The sequence below is a fragment of the Nerophis ophidion genome, linkage group LG29, assembly GCF_033978795.1.
Source record: "Nerophis ophidion isolate RoL-2023_Sa linkage group LG29, RoL_Noph_v1.0, whole genome shotgun sequence".
Classification (NCBI taxonomy): Eukaryota; Metazoa; Chordata; class Actinopteri; order Syngnathiformes; family Syngnathidae; genus Nerophis; species Nerophis ophidion.
The window spans coordinates 11,958,743-11,982,890 of record NC_084639.1 but is presented as its reverse complement, the minus strand read 5'-3'; the positions used below and the strand labels follow the sequence as shown (position 1 = coordinate 11,982,890).

Here is a 24,148-nt window from a genome sequence, read left to right as displayed (position 1 = left end):
TTTTTCTTTTTTTTTTTACGAATTACACAACGTGCCAACTTCACTGGTTTTAGCTTTTGTAAAATGTGAGAGTGATGCACACAAACTACAACACGGTGACCTCTCAAGACTAAGAGTTGGACCTACACTCAGATGGAACCCACCCTCACATTTTGCATTTCTCCACAGCTGCAGGAGAAGAAAGAGGAACTGTTGTCCATGACAAACACTGCCTTCCGTGGCATTTTTGTGCACCGCTACCGCGACAAGCTGATGGAGATCCGGGCAGCGTGCATGGAGGAGCTTGGAGTGTGGATTAAGACGGACCCCGAAAACTTCCTCAATGACGGCTGTATTAAATACCTGGGCTGGATGATACATGACAAGGTGCAGCACTGAGAATTTTGCCCCCCCACCCCCCAGGACTGTATGGATTTGTTGGTTTGTTTGTCTGCAACCTCCAAAGTTTGCTGTTGTGCAGGATATTTAGGAAATGGATTCACTATGTCTTTGGAGGTGATAGGAAGCCGGAGTACCTGGAGGGAGCCCACTGGGGATAGGTGGATTGGCAACACTAAAATGGTCCTTAGTGTGTGAATGTGAGTGTGAATGTTATCTATCTAGCTGGGTTGGCCCTGTGATTAGGTGGCGACTTGTCCAGGGTGTACGCCGCCTTCCGCCTGAATGCAGCTGAGATAGGCTCCAGCACTCCCCGCGAACCCGAAAGGGACAAGCGGTAGGAAATGGATGGATGGATTCATTATGTTCATGTGTCTCTGGATGTTCACATTTATTCTGGTCAGGGGTCCCCAAATTTTTTGACTCAGGGGCCGCTTTGGGTTAAAACAATTTGCAGTAATTGACTAAAAGAGTGCGCACTTTGCCGATGATGTCACGTTATCGATGGGAAAATGCATTTTTAGACAATCTGATTTGCCTGAGCGACTAGGAGACACCAAGAGTAACAAGCGGTAAAAAGCCAAAGACTATAAAAATGGGACCCATTTCCTCCCTGCTTGGCACTCAGCATCAAGGGTTGGAATTGGGGGTTAAATCATCATAAATGATTCCCGGGCGTGGCACCACTGCTGCCCACTTCTCCCCTCACCTCCCAGGGGATGCACAAGGGGATGCAGAGGACAAATTTCACCACACCTAATGTGTGTGTGACAATCATAGGTACTTTAACTTTAACTTAAAGTGGATTAAGAAGGACAGATTTAAAAAAATAAATAATAAAAAATAAATACAAATGTTAAACTTGGGACTTCCCACAGGCCGTAGTTTGGGAAACCCTGATCCAAGTCATTGTGTTCTCAGGGCGATGAATTGATCGCAACTGGACTGTTTGGTTTGTCTTAGAAGAAATTTTGCTTCTCATCTGAGTAGGCTTCATCAGTCCATGCTCGTAGACTTGGATTGGTCAAATCTAGTCGCAGTCGTGGATTGGTCAAATCTAGTCGCAGACGTGGATTGGTCAAATCTAGTCGTAGACTTGGATTGGTTAAATCTAGTCGCAGACTTGGATTGGTTAAATCTAGTCGCAGACTTGGATTGGTCAAATCTAGTCGCAGACTTGGATTGGTCAAATCTAGTCGCAGACTTGGATTGGTCAAATCTAGTCGCAGACTTGGATTGGTCAAATCTAGTCGCAGACTTGGATTGGTCAAATCTAGTCGCAGACTTGGATTGGTCAAATCTAGTCGCAGACTTGGATTGGTCAAATCTAGTCGCAGACTTGGATTGGTCAAATCTAGTCGCAGACTTGGATTGGTCAAATCTAGTCGCAGACTTGGATTGGTCAAATCTAGTCGCAGACTTGGATTGGTCAAATCTAGTCGCAGACTTGGATTGGTCAAATCTAGTCGCAGACTTGGATTGGTCAGATTTAGTCGCAGACTTGGATTGGTCAGATTTAGTCGCAGACCTGGAATTGGTCAGATCTAGTCGCAGACCTGGATTGGTCAGATCTAGTCGCAGACCTGGATTGGTCAGATCTAGTCGCAGACTTTGATTGGTCAAATGTAGTCGCAGATTTGGATTGGTCAGGTCTAGTCACAGACTTGGATTTGTCAAATATAATCATAGACTTGGATTGGTCAGCTCTAGTTTTAGACTTGGATTGGTCCATTCTACTCGCAGACTTGGGTTGGTCAAATTTACTCACAGACTTGGATTGGTCAAATTTACTCACAGACTTGGATTGGTAAAATTTACTCGGAGACCTGGATTGGTCAGATCTAGTTACAGACCTGGATTGGTCAGATCTAGTCGCAGACTTGGATTGGTCAGATCTAGTCGCAGACTTGGATTTGTCAAATATAGTCGGAGACTTGGATTGGTCAAATCTAGTCGCAGACTTTGATTGGTAAAATCTAGTCGCAGACCTGGATTGGTCAGATCTATTCACAAACCTGGATTGGTCAGCTCCAGTCGCAGACTTGGATTGGTCAAATATATAGTCGCAGACTTGGATCTAGTCAATTGCATGATCTCACTGTGATATTGTTCAATGCACCGTGTGCATTAATATGCCAAATGTGCTATTCTTCTGTCTGCTCTCCCTCAGCAAAGTCTGGTGCGTCTGAAGTGTGTGCGAAGCCTCCAGCCTCTGTATCAGAAGAAGGAGTTCATTGGTCGCCTGGAGCTTTTCACCAGCAGATTTAAAGTGAGGCTTCCCTCTGGAGTCGAGCGCTTGGTTTCTCCCTTCTCTCCCCCATCCTCCTGCCACAATATCCTATCTTAGGGCTGGGCGATATAATGAGTTTGTAAGATGTATCAATATCTTTTTAAACAAGATATGAATTAAGAAAATATCATAATATCAATATAATTTATTTCACGTTAAAATGACCAAACACCGCTTATTTGTTGTGTTCCTTGTTCTCCCCCGCTTCCCACTCCCTCTCAAAACTCCATGGGCTACTAAACCCCTCCCTTTACTCCTTTCAAGACGTGCTTGCACGTAGGGCTGGGCGGTATGGCCTTTTTTTAATAGCTCGTTATTTTTATGCCTAATCGCAAATTTACGATATATATCTCCATATTTTGCCTTAACCTTGAGTTAACACTTGATGCATATAATCACAGCAGTATGATGATTCTATGTGTCTACATTAAAACATTCTTGTTCATACTGCATTAATATATGCTCATTTTAAACTTTCATGCAGAGAAGGAAATCACAACTAAGTCAATTGACCAAAACTGTATTCATTAAACAGTTATTAAGCAGTGGCACAAACATTCATGTCATTTCAAAACAGAAAGTGCAAGATTGTCAGAGACATTTTAAAACAAGCTATGAGTGCACTTTTGTGCATGATGTCACTAAGATGACGTTTCAAAACATTAAGTGACATCATGCACAAAAGTGCACTTTTTGTACAGAACACCACAACAATAGTTTAAAACAAATAAAGTGCACTTTTGTGCATGATGTCACACAAGATATTTCAATAACTGTCAAATAAAAATGAGCTGCATAATAGGAAATCAAATAGGGCGGTTTAGCTCGGTTGGTAGAGTGGCCGTGTCAGCAATTTTAGGGTTGCAGGTTCGATTCCCGCTTTCACCATCCTGGTCACTGCCGTTGTGTCCTTGGGCAAGACACTTCACCCACCTGCTTCCAGTGCCACCAACACTGGTTTAAATGTAACTTAGATATTGGGTTTCACTATGTAAAGCGCTTTAAGTCACTTGAGAAAAAGCGCTATATAAATATAATGTCACTTCACTTCAGTGTTCATCCTTTGCTATGTGGTAGGTTACTACGAACATTATTAAATTCTGTTGTTAACTATTTTTTGCATACGGTGTTGATCTGGAAATGTTTGCCTCGGCATTTTGATGGTGTGGGCGTGTGGCACAGATTGGAGATGTTGACATGCGGAGTAAACACTCTTCATTCTCTAGCAGGTGACTTTTCAAATGATGCTACATATTAGCAGTAATGCTACTTTTTGTAGCAACGCTTTTGGCCCACACTTGACGAATTACGGTTGTCTGTTCGACATATTCCTACTTGAAGCCAAACCACCGCCAGACGATGGACCCCCTGCTGTTTTTCATGGGAAATAATTATTCCTTCATTCGCACCTTCTTTCTCTCGGATTACCACTCGCACGGCTCCGCCTGAGGGATCGAAGGTCCATATTATCATCGCTTATGTGCAGCTAACGTTACCCATGCTGCTACATCTCTGCTCCGCGAGGGCGTATGACGTTGTATGTGACGTAAGAAAGAAGGTGCGCTTGCTGTCTGTAAGAAGGAGAGACAGGAAAGAGCCAGCAGCTAAAAGCAACTGCGTTTGATTGATTGATTGAAACTTTTATTAGTAGATTGCACAGTACAGTACATATTCCGTACAATTGACTACTAAATGGTAACACCCGAATAAGTTTTTCAACGTGTTTAAGTTAGGGTCCACGTTAATGAATTTATGGTAAGAACGTATACGTGAGAAATTATACTCAAATATCACAATATAGTCATTTTCTATATCGCACAGAGACAAACCCGCGATATATCATGTATATCGATATATCACCCTTGCACGTATAAGAACATCCATGACTGGTTGGTTGTTTACTATGATGAGTCACGATTGGTTAAAATTAAAGCAAAACACTGCAGACAGGCCAGTTGGAGACAAGATAGGGCGGGTCATGGAACCAGGAAGGGAAATGACAACAGACATCCCAAATGACGACAAGAGAGTCGGAGAAAAGAAGTGGTCCTATTCAAGCGGGCGATTTATATATTTAAAAAACTAGTGAAAGATGATTGAGGGATTCTCTTCCTTAGATTTTTCTTTAAGTAATGTAGACGACGTCCAGGAAACCCACAATGGGTCTACTTGGCCACATTTGGACAAATGTATGCGTCTGGATAAAACAATTCATTTGATGGCGAAGTGAGGAAGATCATAGTTATGTCAAGTCACTTACTTAGCGCTGACCAGAACCGTACGTGTGTGACAGTCCACGACATAGTCGACTGCAAATTTATTTTTTATCTGAGTTTGATACATTTTGTATTATTTGCACAGCTATGTTATTTATTTGACGTAAAAACAATATTTTTCAATTTTATTTATGTTTTCATTGATTGATTGATTGATTGAAACTTTTATTAGTAGATTGCACAGTACAGTACATATTCCGTACAATTGACCACTAAATGGTAACACCCGAAAAAGTTTTTCAACGTGTTTAAGTCGGGGTCCACGTTAATCAATTTATGGTAAGAACGTATACGTGAGAAATTATACTCGAATATCACAATATAGTCATTTTCTATATCGCACAGAGACAAACCCGCGATATATCATATAAATCGGGGTCCACGTTAATCAATTCATGGTACAAATATATACTATCAGCATAATCCAGTCATCACACAAATTAATCATCATAGTATATACATTGAATTATTTACAATCCGGGGGGTGGGATGAGGAGCTTTGGTTGATATCAGTACTTCAGTCATCAACAATTGCATCAACAGAGAAATGGACATTGAAACAGTGTTGGTCTTGCTTAGTAGGATATGTACAGCCAGCAGAGTACATAGTGAGTTCAGCTAGCATAAGAACAAGTACATACATTTGAAATACATTTGATTATTTACATTAGGTTATTTACAATCCAGGCAGGTGGGATGTAAATGGAGGAGGGTATTAGTAAAGGGTTGAAGTTGCCTGGAGGTATTTTAGAGCGGTTTTGAAGGAGGATACAGATGCACTTACTTTTACACCTGTTGAGAGTGCATAGAAAGAGAATGAGTTAAGACCTTAGTTAGATCGGCATCTGGGTTTAACGTGTTATGTAATTCTGTGCGACTAAAGCAGTTTCTTTTCTGTGCTGTTAATACCCATCTTGACTAACTGGGTTAATAAAAGTGCCAATGACTGTTTTCAGTACAGTTGTCATTCAGTTAAATTTCAGTGAGTCTCGCTCATAAATGAATATCTTTATACGTCTACTTCCACCGGAAAATCTATCGATATATATATATCGAATGTCAAGTTTAAGTAAAAAATATATTGAGATATACTATTTCGCCCATATCGCCCAGCCCTATCCTATCTGTTGTTTTCGCTTCACAGTATTGTCTTCTGTCAGTGTGTTCTGGTAGATAAATGTGTGTTTGATTGAATGCCACTAATATGTGCATCTTTAGGAGAGGCTGGTCAACATGGTGATGGACGTGGACCCAGAGGTGGCCGTGGAAACGGTCAAGCTTTTGCTGCTAATTAACCAGTGAGCGACTTTTTCCTCAGTGTTCCCCATTCATTCTTTTATTTGTGGCAGCCTGCCAGAGAATAATTTGGTGTCTCTGTTTTTAGATTCACCATGTTCGCCCTCGCTCATAAACACATTTTAACGGTACTGTTATGGTTTGACTAAGGGCGTGACGGCAAACGGACACCAGAGGACAGTAGTGTTCTATGATTTATTATATATACACAGCCCTTTGAGACACTTGTGATTTAGGGCTATATAAATAAACATTCATTGATTATATATATGCACTCAATTTATTTATATGTATGTATGTATGTATATATATATATATATATATATATAGATGAAGTAGTCTTGTGATTTTTTCCCACACCTACATATATATATATATATATATATATATATATTATATATATATAATCAAAAAATAAAGTATAAACTATAGAATGATGTGTGTCAAAAATCCAAGAGTGCGAATGTTTGTTACTATGTGTGTAGATTAACTGAAGTGTGTGTTACCGAAAATGTTAAATGAGGAAGCAGACAAAACCAAAGAGGGCAAGGCAAAAGTAGTCTTAGATCCGCAAGGGGTCCGTGGGGCAGAGCGAGGAGTCGGGAAACCAGGGAGGCAGTCGAAATCCAGGGCAACAGAAGGGAAACACTGAGGGTATCACGGGAGAACAAACAAGGATGTCAGAACACGAGGGAAAAGCGCAGAAAGAGAGAGCATAAGCCTTACGGTATCCGATTTGAGAACTAAGTTCCTGCGCCAATCCTTGGGTCCACTGGTCCGTATATTGAGCTTGCCCTCATCAGTTCAGGGTGAGCAGATTGGTAGTAAAGTGCAGGCTTGTCGGTGCGTGGGCGTGCTGCGCTCAGCGTGAGTGGGGGCGTGTCCGAGCGCGCTGTCCGCGGATCCTCCGGGTGGATCCGCAGAGGGGGAAACGCAGACTGCGCGTACGCCGCAACAGGTACTGTCTGTGTGGCTTGCCTCCAACTGACACACAACATAGTAGATCAAGGTTTTTCAACTTTATTTGAGCCATGGCACATTGTTTTTAATTTAAAAAATCCCACTACAGAAAATGTTAACAATTGATATTCAGTAGCGTACATTGACCAAGTATGACAAAATCTGAGGCAATTGCACCACTAATTCTCAAAGTAGGCCTACACAGCAATTAGCTACTTGCTGCCACCTACTGATATGGAGGAGTATTTCATGGTCATTTGGCTGATCGCGAGACAGAACAGACATTCAACAATGTCACATTTCAAGCAAATTCTAATTATTGGATGGCAAAAAATATTTTTTAGGCCAATTAGGTGAAATTGCATATTTTCCCAGACAATATCCTATGGCACACTGGGCACTGGTTGAAAAACACCATAATAGATGACATCGTAACGGCGTCATAACACACACCATAGCATTCATAAGTCAATAACTTCTTGTTCTGTTGTTAAATTCAGTTTAAAACACTAAGATAATGCACATTTTGTTATGACGCAAACCAAAAAGCTCTGTTTTTCCCGTTCACACACAAACACTAGCTTTGGTGTAATGGGGAGTTATGCAAATTAAAGTTAAAGTACCACTGATAGTCGCACACACACTAGGTGGGGTGAAATTGCCCTCTGCATTTGACCTGTCAACTTGTTACACCCCCTGAGAGGTGAGGGGAGCAGTGAGCAGCAGCAGTGGCCATGCTCGGGAATCATTTTGGTGATTTAACCCCCAATTCCAACCCTTGATGCTGAGTGCCAAGCAGGGAGATAATGGGTCCCATTTTTATATTCCTTGGGATGACTCGGCCAGGGTTTGAACTCACGACCTACCGATCTCAGCGCAGACACTCTAACCACAAAGCCACAAATGTTCTGACGATGTCATTTAGTGCCGCCTCTTGCAACTTAGCGCCACAGATATATTCCAGTCCAGCGCTAAATATTATTTCTGTCTGGTTTATGTGAAAAAAGTGTGAGCTTGTTATGATAAAAGACCATCAAATGACAAAAGTATTCAGCTGCAGCTTTATATGAACTTGTGATGTTTTACGCAGAGGCATGGAGGAAGGCCTGAGTGAGAAGGAGTGCGCTAATATCTATCCACTGGTTTACTCCTCAAGCCGCATCCTGGCGTCTGCAGGCGGCCTCTTCCTCTATAAGAAGTAGGAACTTTTCCTGTATTTGTTTGTGTGGTGTTGTGCAAAAAGTCACCACTACTTAGGTTGTTTTAGCAATGCTGTGGTCACCAAATAGAACTTGAATGTATGTCAGGATGGATAACAATTAGGGATGTCCGATAATTTCGGACTGCCGATATTATCGGCCGATAAATGCATTCAAGTGTAATATCGAAAATGATCAGTATCGGTTTCAAAATTATTGGTATCGGTTTCACAATGTAAAATTCATGACTTTTTAAAACGCTGCTGTGTACACGGACGAAGGAAGAAGTACAGAGCGCCAATAAACCTCAAAGGCACTGCCTTTGCGCGCCGGCACAGTCACATAATATCTTTGGCTTTTCACACACACATGAATGCAATGCAAACTTGGTCAACAGCCATACAGGTCACACTGAAGGTGGCCGTATAAACAACTTTAACACTGTTACAAATATGCGCCACGCTGTGAACCCACACCAAACAAGAATGACAAACACATTTCAGGAGAACATCCGCACCGTAACACAACATAAACACAATAAAACAAATACCCAAAACCCCTTGCAGCACTAACTCTTCCGGGACGCTACAATATACACCCCCTATTGCTCCCCACCCCAACCTCCTCATGCTCTCTCAGGGAGAACATGTCCCAAATTCCAAGCTGCTGTTTTGAGGCATGTTAAAAAAAATAATGCACTTTGTGACTTCAATGATAAATATGGCAGTGCAATGTTCGCATTTTTTCCATAACTTGAGTTGATTTTTTTTTTACACCTTGTTACATTGTTTAATGCATCCCGTGGGGCATCACAACAAAATTAGGCTTAATAATGTGTTAATTCCACAACCGTAAATATTGGTATCGGTTGATATCGGAATTGGTAATTAATAATTGGACAAAATGGATGTTTCGAATATCGGCAAAAAAGCCATTATCGGACATCTCTAATGACAATCTTCATTTTCAGAGAAGCTTTGGACTTTTTTATTTTTATTTATTTATTTATTTTTTTTGTCTCTGGCACTCATCGAGGGTGGACGCTCCCCTTTTCTCTCCCTTATCTCTTTTGCGTGTTTTTTTGTCTTGTTTTAACTTTCTTGTTGCCTCTTTTTGCACTGCTTTCCAAATCTAAATATTGGAACTATTTAACTGGCCTCAACAAAATTGACAAGATCTTGGGTTTCGGGGAACCTGCATGTCGCGACGAACCGGTTGTTGCTGGACACACGACGGACTTGGGAGAAGAAGGAGTGCCGCGTGCCTGGCGACCCTTTTCTGTCGAGGACGTGAAGAAATCTACCTATTCGGAATTTTGACAACAGGACATCTGCTGATTGGAGTAAGCGTTGCTCTGGTTTGTCGACAAGTTGGAAGTTGCTGGCAGTCTTCAAAGTACCTCAAAGCTGCCACAAATGATTGGAGGATGTAGGAAGAACTGTGGATCACATCGGACTGTCTACCCTGCAGTTTTTGAGGACCAGTCATAGACAATTTAGAGTGAAAAGCAAATTTCATTTTCACCCACATACAAAACATTCTAACTTGGATTTTCCCTGGCTTCGAGACTCTCCTGAACACAGTGCAGCGAAGACACAACAGACTCCCATTTTGTCTCTCATGAACACACACCTGTTGTTGTTGACTTTGGACTAGCGACTGCACAATACATCAAGGCCCTCGGAACAGAGACACACTACGGGCTTACACACACACACACACACATCCACAAAAATATACGCCACACATACACACCCCAACCCAACGCCCTTGATGCAAATCCCATAGGGGTGAGGAATGGATGGTCAGTGCCTGAGAGCTGCGGCCTACCATCATGACCCAGAACTACCTTCCCTCTGTTGCTAGATATCTCGAGATGTATGTTGTAATATGTATATGTGCTTTGCTATGTAGGTTTTTTCCCACTCCAGACTGGGCCCCCCAGCGTTTACCTTTTTCCCATCTTTTATGGGGGGGGCGCCTTGTGGCGACCCATCAGCGTTCCTGTTCTGTAACCCTGTACACTGTTTGTTTGTCTAATCTTGAACAGGTTTGTGCTGAAAACAAAGTTTTGTTGTACTTGTGCAATGACAATAAAGACCTAGCTGTCTGTCTGTCTGTCTATAACCTGTTGCTTGTAATACATTTCTTTAGTTCTGTTGGTCTTTTCTTAAGGCACTAAAGGAGCTTTGACTGTTTGTGCGTATTACAGGCTAAAAAGCCTCATTGACAGCGAGAAACAGAGTGGCAATATTGTGGGCTTTTTCCAGATCCTGATCTCCTTTCACATCCAGAGTGAGGTAGATCTAGTTCTTTCTTTCGGTTTCTTTCCGCCTCCTTATGATTAGTGTAATGCACGCAAACAAATTCTTATTTTTTACAAGTTCCACAATCATGGAACTTACCTGGTGGACAGCCTGTGGGATGTGGCGGGTTCCGAGCTAAAAGACTGGGAGACCATGACCACACTTTTGCAACAGGAAGCTGGTGAGTGTTCTGTAACTCCATGGATATAAAGGACAAATAATTAAATGATGTGTCCTGTTTTGACACCTGTAGGTTTGATGGACGAGGAGGAGGGAGCGCTCATCGAGTTGATGATTTGTGTGATCCGACAGGCAGCGGAGGCAAAGCCGCCTGTTGGGAGGGTCTCGGCAAAGAAGGTGCGGAAGCCATTATGATCGTTTCAGTAGTTGGAGGAATGAGCTGGTTTTTGGATACTGCACTTCTTCGTGTGTGACAGACTAGACCACGGTTCGGCAATCTTTACTCTCAAAAGAGCCATTTTTCCACTAGACCCGCAAACGATACCATACTTTACACATTTACGAGGAACAATATGTTGTGGCTGTCTATTTAACTTACGACTTTAATACAGGAGTCTAAAACCTTACAGTCCCCGAGACGATATTTTGCAGCCCACAATTTGATATGAAAGTTTGATGCCAGTGCGGCCCGCAAGTTTTACATGAATGGCACTTTACCCTGTTGTGTGCACAGTCAAAATATAATATATTTTTTTACATTCAATTTTGACTTTTATTATGACTTAAGACCTACCAACGCTCAGGGTCACTGTCGCTGTCGTGTGCAAAGTGGATTCCGTCTGTTGACTGAGCAGGAAAAGGTATGCAATCCATTTAGCGTTGCTGTCTTTAATACTGTATGCGAAATACAAAACCCAAAACCTTTGAAGTTGGCATGTTGTATAAATAGTAAATAAAAACAGAATACAATGATTTTCAAGTCCTCTTCAACCTATATTCAATTGAATAGACTGCAAAGACAAGATACTTAACGTTCAAACTGGATAACTTTATTTTTTGCAAATATTAACTCATTTGGAATTTGATGCCTGCAACATGTTACAAAAAAGCTGGCACGAGTGGAAAAAAAGACCAAGAAAGTTGAGGAATGCTTATCAAAAAATTATTTGGAACATCACACAGGTGAACAGGCTCATTGGGAAACAGGTGGGTGCCATGATTGGGTAAAAAAGGAGCTTCCATTAAATGCTCAGTCATTCACAAACAAGGCCTGGGCAAGGATCATCGCTTTGTGAACAAATGTGTGACCAACTTGTCGAACAGTTTATTTCTCAATGAGCTATTGCAAGGAATTTATGGATTTTACCATCTACGGTTTGTAATATAATCAAAACGTTCAGAGAATCTGGGAAAATCACTGCACGAACATTGAATGCCTGTGACCTTCGATCTCTCAGGCGGTAGTGCATCAAAAATCGACATAAGCGTGCAAAGGATATCACCACATGGACTCAGGAACACTTCAGAAAACCACTTTCAGTAACCACAGTTGGTCGCTACATCTATTACTGCAAGTTAGAACTATACTATGCAAAGCCAAAGCCATTTATCAACAACACCCAGAAACGCAGCCAGCTTCGCTGGGCCCGAGCTCATCTAAGATGGACCGACGCAAATTGGAAAAGTGTTCTAAGGTCTGACGAGTCACATTTCAAATCGTTTTTGAAACTGTGGACTTTGTTTATTTTAGCTCGCTGGCTTGCGCTGCTTACCTCAACTTTTAAACAATAGGGCTATGTGGTCGCAGGGTTGCAGACGCTGGACTATGCGGGATGTAAATAAGTCCCTGTTTAAAAAAATGCTTTGAATTTAAAATATTTAGCTTTTTGCTAATTTCTCGCCGCCTATCAAGCACACAGATAAGACGGCATCATTGTCAGTGAGGGCAAACGATTTTGTTCATACAGAATATTTTTTGGGGGGATGTATTCATGGTAGTTAACTGCATGGCGTTGCACACTTACAAAACCAACTTCACATATGTCTTGTGTCTCACTGCACACAAGTGTACACCCCACACCATTCCTTTGTCTTGCTCTCGCTCATCCTTTACACCAGACCTGGGCAAATTAAGGCCCGGGGGCTTTTTTTGATCTTTTCAATCTGGCCCGCCGGACATTCACAAATCCTTTTTTTGGATCTTTAAGATGGAAATTGTAGCTGCCATTATGATGTGCAGTCATGTTTTCTAATGATCGTAAGTCTTCAACGTTACAAAGTATTTCAATGGTTGGAATCTGCGTTTATGGATGATATTCCAGTTATTATGGTAATCTAATTAGTTACTATGGTCATCTAATTAGTTGCTATGGTAATCTACTTCACAGCAGCTCCGACGAGGCATCAAGCAGTGTAGGTGGGGAGGGTTTCCACAGACACAGAAAGAGATTTTCACAACAAAGTTCTAAATCTTAGTCATATATAGAATAGAATAGAACAGAAAGCACTTTATTGATCCCTAGGAGAAATTCAGCAAATATCAGCTATATCAGATTTTAGGTGGGTATATTTTGTACCCTTCGCGTTCATATTTCAGTGTTAGTTGCATTTTTGTTGCGTTTCACTTGATTGTAAAATATGTCGATCGAAAGGGGGTGTGACATTCATATTTTGTCAATATTCAATGTTTAATCGTTCATAGAACAATTTAAAACTTAAAAGGCGGTCTATCATAACGTTTTTAGTATTCAATCTGTCATTATTGTGATGTTTTGTATTAGTGTTCCTAAAAATAGGATAATATGGCCCCCGAGTCAAAATAATTGCCCAGGCCTGCTTTACACATTCACTGCCTTACAGACAGTCAGAAATTCTAAAAGCTTTTCAAAAATGCACAGTATTTTGAAAGATCTCTGAGCACTGCGAAGGGAGGTACAACAAGGAGCCAGAAGAGGTTGCCAAACCCTGTACTCGACTTATTATTTAGCAGTCAGTGTACCTGATATATGACCAAACAGCAAACAATGGCAACAAAGTAATCTCATAGCTTTTTCCCTGTCACCATGTTGTTATATTTACATAAAGGCACTAAATATGAAGGAGAAGAAGATCCAGGAACAGGACAGGAGGCATATCACAACCCATTTTATCCCTTTGCTGCCACAACTGCTGACCAAGGTAACAACCGTTATGTTTTTTCTATCAGTGGCTCCCAGACTATTTTCAGCACGCGTGTTAGTTTCTGACAGACCGGTGGAAAAATAAAATAAAATACGACTAGAATTAGTTCTGTCTATGTGCTTCATTGTAAACTGCATGGAAATTACTTCTTTTGGAATTTTGCCCAGCGTTCATAATCATTATGAAAGACATGACAGGTGGATTTTTTTTAATGCATTCTAAATATTAAATAAGTTGGATCAAAAGTCCGCTTAAAATGGAGCTTATGGGAGCCATGCAATTCCGCCTACAAAGCCCTTAAAAAAACATCCAAACACCTCCATTAGGGTTTTATATTCATGATGTATGTATGTAATAGGGGTGTGGGAAAAAATCGATTCGAATAAGTTGTGCGATTCGGAATTGATTCTAATTTTTAAAATAATAGATTTAAAAAAAAAAAAAAAAGGTTAATCAATCCAACAAACCACTACACAGCAATACCATAACAATGCAATCCAATTCCAAAACCGAACCTGACCCAGCAACACTCAGAACTGCAGTAAACAGAGCAATTGAGAGAAGACACAAACACGACACAGAACAAACCAAAAGTAGTGAAACAAAAATGAATATTATCAACAACAGTATCAATATTAGTTATAATTTCAGCATAGCAGTGATTAAAAATCCCTCATTTACATTATCTTTAATAATTTACAAAAAATTTAAAAAAGAACAATAGTGTCCCAGTGACTTACACTTGCATCGCATCTCATAAGCTTGACAACACACTGTCCAATATATTCACAAAGATAAAATAATTAATATTTTTGGTTCGTTTAATAGTCAAAACAAATTTACATTATTGCAATCAGTTGATAAAACATTGTCCTTTACAATTATAAAAGCTTTTAAAAAAAAAAAAATCTACTACTCTGCAAGCATGTCAGCAGACTGGGATAGATCCTGCTGAAATCCTATGTATTGAATAAATACAGAATCGTTTTGAACCTGACAAATATTTTTGAATCGAAAATTGCGTTGAATCGAAAAAGTCTATATATTATCGAATCGCGACCCCAAGAATCGATATTGAATCGAATCGTGGGACACCCAAAGATTCGCAGCCCTAGTATGTAATGTAATAACGGACACATTTTATAATAACATTTAAAAAGGACAGCCGTGCCAGCAACTTGAGGGTTCCTGGTTCAATCCCAGCCTCCGCCATTCAAATCTTGTCCGTTGTGTCCTTGAGCAAGACTCTTCACCCTTGCTCCTGAAGTGTTGTCATTAGTGTCTTGCATGACAGCTCTTATCCTCAGTGTGTGAATTTGTTTGTGTGAATGGAAATAGTGTCAAAGCGCTATACTAGTATAACTAATTTACCATAATATTTACATATTTTGATCATTTTAAGCATACGCGCATAATTAATTCAAAAATCGCATCACGCTTGCTTTTTTCATCAGTTACTGTACAAGGTCTGCTGTCAAGCGCTTTTCGTTGCGTCCCCGCCAGTTCCAGGTCTCAAACGGCTATCAGAGTGTCCCAACTTGTCGCTTTATATCCTCAGCCATCGACTTTTCAGATGAGAGGCATGATTTATGATCTACAATATACTTGCAGGAAGCAGGGAAGCGAGGAAACAGCAGATCACTCGATGAAGTGATTACGTGGCCGCTATAAATAGTTGTCTGCGTTGGCGCTTTTAATAACAATATCACTAATACTTGGTTAATATTCAAGTCACAAAATGTAAATGTGAGTAATGTTGGCGCTTTTCGAATGGGTATTTATCAGATTTTATGGGCGGAATAGACTTTTGTTTACGTTTATTTAATATTTAAAGACCTACTGAAACCCACTACTACCCACCACGCAGTCTGATAGTTTCTATATCAATGATGAAATATTAACATTGCAACACTTGTTAGTTTACTAAATTACAATTTTAAATTTCCCGGGAGTTTCGTCTTCGAAACGTCGTGTAATGATGACGTGTACACAAGACTTCACAGGTTTTTAGGAAGTATGAGCGCTGCACACACACACAGCTAAAAGTCATCTGCTTTAACGGCATAATTACACAGTATTTTGGAAATCTGTCTTGCTGAATCTTTTGCAAATTGTTAAATTAATATTAGAGAAGTCACAGTATAAAGATGGAGTTGGGAAGGTTTAGCCTTTAGCCACACAAACACACGGTGATTCCTTGTTTAAAATTCCTGGAGGTGAAACTTTCCTATGGATCAGAGCGCGGTCAAGCCAACATGGATCCCTACCAAATGTCAACCAGCAGGTTTCGGTGAGAAAATTGTGGTTAAAAAGTCAGTTCTTACCGGAGAAAAGCTGAGCTTGTGCCGTCCATAGCTGCCGTCGACTCCCCTGAGAATCCGCGCCTCAAGACACCCGTGGACACCCTTCCGACTATCAGGTACTATTTAACTCACTAAAACACTAGCATCACAATAGAAAGATAAGGGATTTTCCCAGAATTAACCTAGTAAATGTGTCTAAAATCATCGGAATCCGTCCCAATGCAATCGCGTTTTTTTTTTTTCTAGTCCGTCGCTATCAATATCCTCAAACACAAATCTTTCAGTCTCGCTCAAATTAATGGGGAAATTTTCGTTTTCTCGGTCCGAATAGCACTTTTTGTTGGAGGCTCCCATTAAAAACAATGTGAATATGTGAGGAGCTATCACACGGGTGACGTCATCGTCTGCGACTTCCGGTAGAGGCAGAGCATTTCTCTTAGGACCAAAAGTTGCGAACTTTTTTGTGGATGTTCTCTACTAAATCCTTTCAGCAAAAATATGGCAATATCGCGAAATGATCAAGTATGACACATACAATGGACCTGCTATCCCCGTTTAAATAAGAAAATCTCATTTCAGTAGGCCTTTAATAACTGTTCTGTCCTCAAACTTTTGGCTACAGTGGATCACTATTATAATTTATTAAAGTGTGTTTTTGTTCCAATGCCAACATTGCAGTACTCTGCAGACGCAGGGAAGGTAAAACTCCTCTTGCAAGCGCCTCTCTACTTCAACCTGGCGATGTACAGCAGCGTACATTGGATGAATAAGGTAAGCAACCAATTGGAGCTTTTGACTTTACAACCTGGATAGCCAATGCGGTTGGGTCATACTTGTTTGTCCTGAATTACATCATCAGCATCTGGACCAGCTGCTGTCTCAGATATGCGAGATCGTAGAGAAGCACACGGACACGGCCGTGTTGGAGGCGTGCAGCCGGCTATTCAGTGTACTTTGCTCCGACCGCTACGCCTTCTCCTCCCGTGCCCGCCTAATATTTAGTCAGCTCGTGGACAGCCTGACTGAGTGCTTCAGCACCTATTTCAACGACCTGCTGCAGGTATAGGAAACTCAAGTAAAAGACAATTCTATCTTAGTGTTATAGTATTGATAGAAGTTGTATCACGAGAGATGCTGTCACCTAATGGAGTTTCATAGGTATTACAAAGACCCAAACCAGTGAAGTTGGCACGTTGTGTAAATCGTCAATAAAAACAAAATACAATGATTTGCAAATCCTTTTAAACTTTTATTCAATTGAATAGACTGCAAAGACAAGATACTTAACGTTCACACTGGAATTTTTTTTTTTTTTTACTAATATTAGCTTATTTGGAATTTGATGCCTGCAACATGTTAAAAAGCTGGCACATGTGGCAAAAAAGACTGAGAAAGTTGAGGAATGCTAATCAAACACCTCATTGGAACATCCCCGAGGTGAACAGGCTGATTGGGAACAGGGGGGTGCCATGATTGGGTATATAAGCAGCTTCCATGAAATGTTCAGTCATTCACAAACAAGGATGGGCGAGGGACACCACTTTGTAAACAAATGCGTGAGCAAATTGTGGAACAGTTTAAGAACAACATTTCTCAACAAGGAATTTAGGGATTTCACCAACTACGGTCCGTAATATCATCAAAAGGTTCAGAAAATCTGGAGAAATCACTGCACGTAAGCGATGATATTACGGACCTTCGATCCCCCAGGCTCTACTGCATTAATAACCGACATCAGTGTGTAAAGGATATCACCACATGGGCTCAGGAACACTTCAGGAATCCACGGTCCGTAACTACAGTTTGTCGCTACCTCTGTAAGTGCAAGTTAAAAGTCAACTATGCAAAACAAAAGCCATTCATCAACAACACCCAGAAACGCTGCTGGCTTCGCTGGGCCCGAGCTCATCTAAGATGGACTGATGCAAAGTGGATAAGTATTCTGTGGTCTAACGAATCCACATTTTAAATTGTTTTTGGAAACTGTGGATGTTGTGTCCTCCAGAGCAAAGAGGAAAAGAACGATCTAGATTGTTATAGGCGCAAAGTTCAAAAGCCACCATCTGTGATGGTATGGGGGCGTATTAGTGGCCAAGACATGGGTAACTTACACATCTGTGAAGGCACCATTAATGCTGAAAGGTACATGCATGTTTTGGAGCAACATAGGTTGCCATCCAAGCAACGTTATCATGCTTATTTCGGCAAGACAATGCCAAACCACCTGTTACAACAGCGTGGCTTCATAGTAAAAGAGTGCGGGTACTAGACTGGCCTGCCTGTAGTCAAGACCTGTCTCTCATTGAAAATGTGTGACGCAATATGAAGCCTTAAATACCACAACGGAGACCCCGGACTGTTGAACAACTTAAGCTGTACATCAAGCAAGAATGGGAAAGAATTCCACCTGAAAAGCTTCAAAAATTGGTCTCCTCATTTCCCAAACATTTACTGAGTGTTGTTAAAAGGAAAGGCCATGTAACACAGTGTTAAAAATTCCCCTGTGCCAACTTTTTTGCAATGTGTTGCTGCCATTAACTTCTAAGTTAATGATTATTTGCAAAAAAAAAATAACTTCTCAGTTCGAACATTAAATATCTTGTCTTTGCAGTTTATTCAATTGGATGTAAGTTTAAAAAAAACAATTGCGAATCATTGTATTCTGTTTTTATTCACAATTTACACAAAGTGCCAACTTCCCTGGTTTTGGGTTTGTACAAAATTATAAATGTAGTATAAGAAGGTTTGCGTTTAGTTTATTTCTATGCACTATAAACATATGTTCAACATTGCAAGATTCATTTGTGTGTGTGAACATTGAACATCCAGACAGTCATAAACGGCACAAAATGATGTCCTGTGCGTATCATCACTTGACATTTGCAAGACTCAGTTGTGGTGTGTGTGTGTGTGTGTGTGTGTGTGTGTGTGTGTGTGTGTGTGTGTGTGTGTGTGTGCGTGTGTGCGTGTGTGCGCGCGCGTGTGTGCGCGCGCGTGTGCGCGCGTGCGTGCGTGCAGGGCACCGCTGATGATGATGTTTACAGTGCAGCCACAGCTTTGAAAAGGATCGCAGTCTTGAGCAGGTGTGTACTATCAAAAAATAGTGGAGTGAGCGAATGTTCATTTACTGTGTGTGTGTGTGTGTGTGTGTGTGTGTTTCAGTGCCAGAGACCTAACGGCATGGAGGTTGTTTGACTCCTGCATTCATCTTCTGGAAAGCAGAATGGAGTCCAGAGACCTTGATGAAGAAGTCTGCATCATGTTTTTTTTTGTTATGCGGGTTAAGTGATAGAAGAGGGAGTGACCAGTGTTTGCTTTCATTCCAGCTCATTGTGTCAGCCCTGAGATGTTCCGCGTGGCACCTGATGTGGACAAATGAGAATGTGCGACACTCTGCGCCCACAGAGGTGCAGGGGATGACAAACCGGGGGGTCGTTTTGTCTCTCCGTTTCACCTCATGACCATTGACCTTCCGTCTTTCGCAGGAGGAGCTGAGGTGTCTGAGTAAGGAGGTCGGCTCCTTCTGCGACATCTGCCAGGGGTGTTTGTGTGTGGACCAGGCTGAGATCAGGGATGAGGTTGGAGCATCAGCCTAAGATAAATGACATCAAATGTCAAACAATTCCAATGTTTTTCTTCCTTCCCTCCGCTGCAGGCTTTCCAGCTCCTGTGTGACCTGTTGTGCTTTTACAGTTCAAATCACGTCCACAATGACTCCACCCTTCAGAGCTTGTACTACCTGCCTAATGATTTCCTGCGTACTGAGTTGGCAAATTTCCTTATGGACTATATCTTCTCAGATTCTGACATTGTGGCAACAGAAGGTATTTTGTTCATGCTACATCAAAGTGGGTGTTAGGGGCCAGTTCAGGCACAGTCCATTGATAAAGCTTGAATCTCAATCTTTATTAGGCCCTCTTCCAGTCCCTCAGCAACTGGTTATCAGCTGTGACTTGTTCTTCTTCCTCAGACGAGCACGAGGAGGAGATCGCCCTTCTGCAAAAGAAGCGCCTCCAACTCGCCGGCTACTGCCGGTTGGTCCTCGTCCGCGTGTTGGACTATGAAGCCGCCACCGATATCTTTAAACATTACCACATGGTAGGTTTTGTGCTACTTTGTACCACTTCTACTCCTGGACGCGGGCTGGCCTTCTTACTTTCCTCCAGAGAAAAACAGTCATCAAAAGAGCCAACATGACAAGAGCAGGGTGGATTATTTTCATATTTACCTCCTACACTGCAAAAAGTCAGTGTTCAAAAACAAGAAGAAGAAAAAAGTACAAAAAATAGGAATATTTTACTGGAACTAAGGAAAATTATCTGCCAATAGAACAAGACTTTCCAAAACAAGTAAAATTAGCTAATCTCAATGAACCCAAAAATACCTTCACTAATAACAAGTGCACTGTTCTTGATAGAAAAAAAAATGACACTTTTTTTCTCAATATGTTGAAAAATATTCTTAAATGAAGTAAATGCTAGTGCCATTATCTTGACATAATGATATGCGCCCGGCATTATATTTCTTGAAACCAGCAAATTTTCACAAAAAAATTGTTTATTTTTCTTAATGGAAAGGCAACAAGGCAACCACTTGTTAGACTCCGGGTCTACTAGCCGCTCAGGCAAATCATATTGTCTAAAAATACATTTTCCCATCAATAACATGACATCATCGCGCCAAGTGCGTGCTCTTTCAGTCAATTAGGGCGCAAGGAATATATATGTATATATATATATAAGTGTATATATATCCATCCATTTTCTACTGCTTGTCCCGTGCAGGTTCACAGGGGGTGCTGGAGCCTACCTTGTCTGTATGTAGGTATTTACAGTAGGCAGGTAGGTAGGTAGGTAAGTAGGTAGGTACCAGCTAAAAAATTGTTATTTTAATAATTTTTATTTTGTAATTTCGAATAATTTACCTGAATGTTTATGAACTATTTCTGTTCAAAATACTTTTAAATGTCACATGTTAAATGTTTAAATATTAACTGTCCGTTTACTGTACTGTGCCGACTTATTTTGTCATGTTTCATTGGAAATAAAACAGCGGTTTAGCTCGGTTGTTAGAGTGGCCGTGCCAGCAACTTGAGAGTTGCAGGTTCGATTCCCGCTTCCGCCATCCTAGTCACTGCCGTTGTGTCCTTGGGCAAGACACTTTACCCACCTGCTTCCAGTGCCACCCACACTGGTTTGAATGTAATTTAGATATTGGGTTTCACTATGTAAAGCGCTTTGAGTCACTAGAGAAAAAGCGCTATATAAATATAATTCACTTCACTTCACAAAGTCCATTTGGCTGTCATCTGTTTTAATTATGAGACACAATTGTGTCAAAGTCGTGATTTTTTTTGTTCATGCTTGAAATAAGAAATTATTACTTTGAAAAAGCAGTTTAATACTTGTCAGTGTTGATGACACACCAGTTGATATTCTAGTTTCAAGCATGTTTTACTCAATATATGTCATTAAATCTCAGCAAAAAGCTGTAATATCTTACTGAGATAATTTAGGACCAAAAAACTTAAAACAAATAAAACACTAACATAAAATATGCTTAGTGAGAAGAATTATCTTAGCAGACAGAAAATAAGCAAATATCACCCTTATTTGAGATATTAAATCTTACTTAGATTTCAGTTTTTTGCAGTTTACCGAGGAGGTTTTTGTTGTTTGTGAGAAGAACATACATAACACAATAATTATGCTGCAACTTATTGCTTAATTACTAAGAGTGTCCCGAGCCAACTCTTGTGTAAAAAGTGTCCTTAACTGAACAATATTGCAGTCTAAAACCGACAGTGTTTCTATATAAACATGTATCAAATAGTTCTAGTTGCATATTACTTGCACATTAAAAGTCTCCAAGGCAGAAAACTAAAGCGGAACCTCAATTTAGGAACCCCTTTGAGAACTTTTCTATTGATGAACTTCTGGATGTTGCATACCATGTCTTTCTGTGTACGGAAGCGTAATTTATTAAATTTGTGTCCTGCTGGCAGCCATTTTGTGCTTGCTCGTATTGAAGAAATTGAGTACCACAGCAAGTTTTTAATTGTGATGAGAACAGACTTTTCTGGAAAAAGATGCCAATGTCGACTTACTTTACAGCAGAGGAGAAGACTACCTCTCGTTCAGCGGCGCTTCTTCCAGAGCACACACGCATAGCCCCTTCCCCCTCTGTCTGCTCCTTTCAACAACTCACGAGAGCTCCTTTGACAATATTAAAGAAAAGGTTTATTATTTTAGAAATATCGTTGTCAAAGTTAAAGATTTTTGTGATTTATTATCATTTGTGAGGGCACCAACAGGACATCTGTATGTGTGCGTGTATTGGCAGAGCAGCGCATGCAGGGCAGATGAGCTTGTCCCTGTTGTTTTGGCTTGGTAACAAAGAGAAATTTGATTTATCTTATGTTTGTTCGACACACAGTACCATATAGAACTTTATATTGTGTTCAAGTGTACAAACCGTAGCTAAAATATGGACTTTTGTCAAGGCTGGAACCAATTATTCATAATTACTTTGTTTCTTTAGGAGAACGTTGCTTCACCCCACAAATGTTTCGATTTACAAACCCTGTTCAAGGACTAATTGATTTGGTAAATTGAAGCTCCACTGTATTAGAAAGTGACCACAACGTCTCTAAAGCATTCTACGTTCTGCATCATGCCCTTAATGTAATGAATTATGGTGACCACTAAGTGTCGCCAAAAACATTAACAAGACATGAACACCCCACTTCAAAAGCATAAATCTGTCATAACGTTAGTGTTTTCAAACCTACTATTCTTATCTGAGTAATTTCACTTGATCTAACATTTTTTAGCAATCCACACTACCAAATAAAAAAGTACATACTAATATTCGAATAAAATGATATGATTAATATCAGTTTAGGCCAACACTCAAGGCTCCAATATTGGATTGGAAGTGGAAAAAGTTATTATTATTATTATTAGGGTTTATTTGAAATAGGGACAGATACAAAAAACATAGACATCTGAAACAGTTATCAAATGTATGTGTTTGTAGCCAAAGCTAATTTACAACACTTGTCCCCAACAACAACAACACAGATCCAACATCATTAAAACAGGAAAATAAAAATATAAGGCAAAAATGAGCCAATAATAATGATAATAGAAATAATACAGACGAAGTGCAAACTAGATAAAAGCCAATAATAATAATAACAACACAAAGTACAGACTAGATAAAAACCAATTCGTAAAATTTAGAAAAAACTAAACACGGGAATACGATTGCTGCTCAACTAGCCATAATTTAGTTTGTTTTTTGAAAGTGACAAGTGCAGATATACTTTTCAAAGTGTCAGGTAAAGAGTTCCATAGTTGTGGTCCTTTTATTGAAAAGGCAGTCTGGGCAAAAGATGTTCTACGGAATGGAACGCAACAGTTGCCTTTTGACATTGCTCTGGTGGTAGATCTGGTACCACTTTGCAGTCTTGTAATTGCAATGCAGAGCAATTGGGGAGCAGAGTTATCCAAGCATTTAAAAAACAGTTTGACTGTATGTAACAAAATAAAATTGGTAAAACTTAAAATATCGTATTTGGTTAAAATTTGGCAATGATGATATCGTATGCTCTTCTTGTCTAGTTGTTACCAGGACAGCCATAGCAATTAGAGGCCTAATAAATTTGGCCTAGTCAGGGGCCGTATTTATCAAGCTTCTTAGAATTACTTCTAAGAAGTCTGCTACGAGATGACTTATGAGTAAAGAAATCCTTCGCTTAAAGCTGCACTTAAAAGTTAGTTATGAAGCGTCTTACTCACACTTTAAGCGAAGCGTAGGACTGAATCTTAAGTGTCTCACTCAGAGCTGAATTACGACATTACGATGTGCCGTAAACGGAATTTTTGGTGACGTCATTTCTGTGTCCATAGAAATGAACAATGACGGAAGGGAATCCCTTGTCTAAGAATAAAGAAATATCTTAGAAATATTTAAGTGGACAATGAGGGTTTATATT

At 40.3% G+C, this 24,148-nt stretch overlaps 1 protein-coding gene across 2 annotated transcripts in view; it reads left to right on the top strand.

Annotated features, from left to right (window-relative positions):
* Window positions 1-24,148, top strand: part of LOC133546028 (cohesin subunit SA-1) — a 60,757-nt gene that overhangs the window by 23,397 nt on the left and 13,212 nt on the right. Inside the window, exons 9-24 of one of the 2 annotated variants that reach the window (XM_061891835.1) lie at window positions 169-366; window positions 2,549-2,647; window positions 6,163-6,242; window positions 8,291-8,398; window positions 10,612-10,699; window positions 10,784-10,886; window positions 10,959-11,062; window positions 13,751-13,843; window positions 16,828-16,920; window positions 17,009-17,209; window positions 19,168-19,232; window positions 19,312-19,399; window positions 19,476-19,556; window positions 19,635-19,727; window positions 19,805-19,973; window positions 20,120-20,247. In XM_061891835.1, coding sequence (XP_061747819.1) covers window positions 169-366; window positions 2,549-2,647; window positions 6,163-6,242; window positions 8,291-8,398; window positions 10,612-10,699; window positions 10,784-10,886; window positions 10,959-11,062; window positions 13,751-13,843; window positions 16,828-16,920; window positions 17,009-17,209; window positions 19,168-19,232; window positions 19,312-19,399; window positions 19,476-19,556; window positions 19,635-19,727; window positions 19,805-19,973; window positions 20,120-20,247 — 1,791 coding nt within the window. The remainder of the gene's footprint in view (window positions 1-168; window positions 367-2,548; window positions 2,648-6,162; window positions 6,243-8,290; window positions 8,399-10,611; window positions 10,700-10,783; window positions 10,887-10,958; window positions 11,063-13,750; window positions 13,844-16,827; window positions 16,921-17,008; window positions 17,210-19,167; window positions 19,233-19,311; window positions 19,400-19,475; window positions 19,557-19,634; window positions 19,728-19,804; window positions 19,974-20,119; window positions 20,248-24,148) is intronic. The other variant, XM_061891836.1, reaches the window with a different exon arrangement.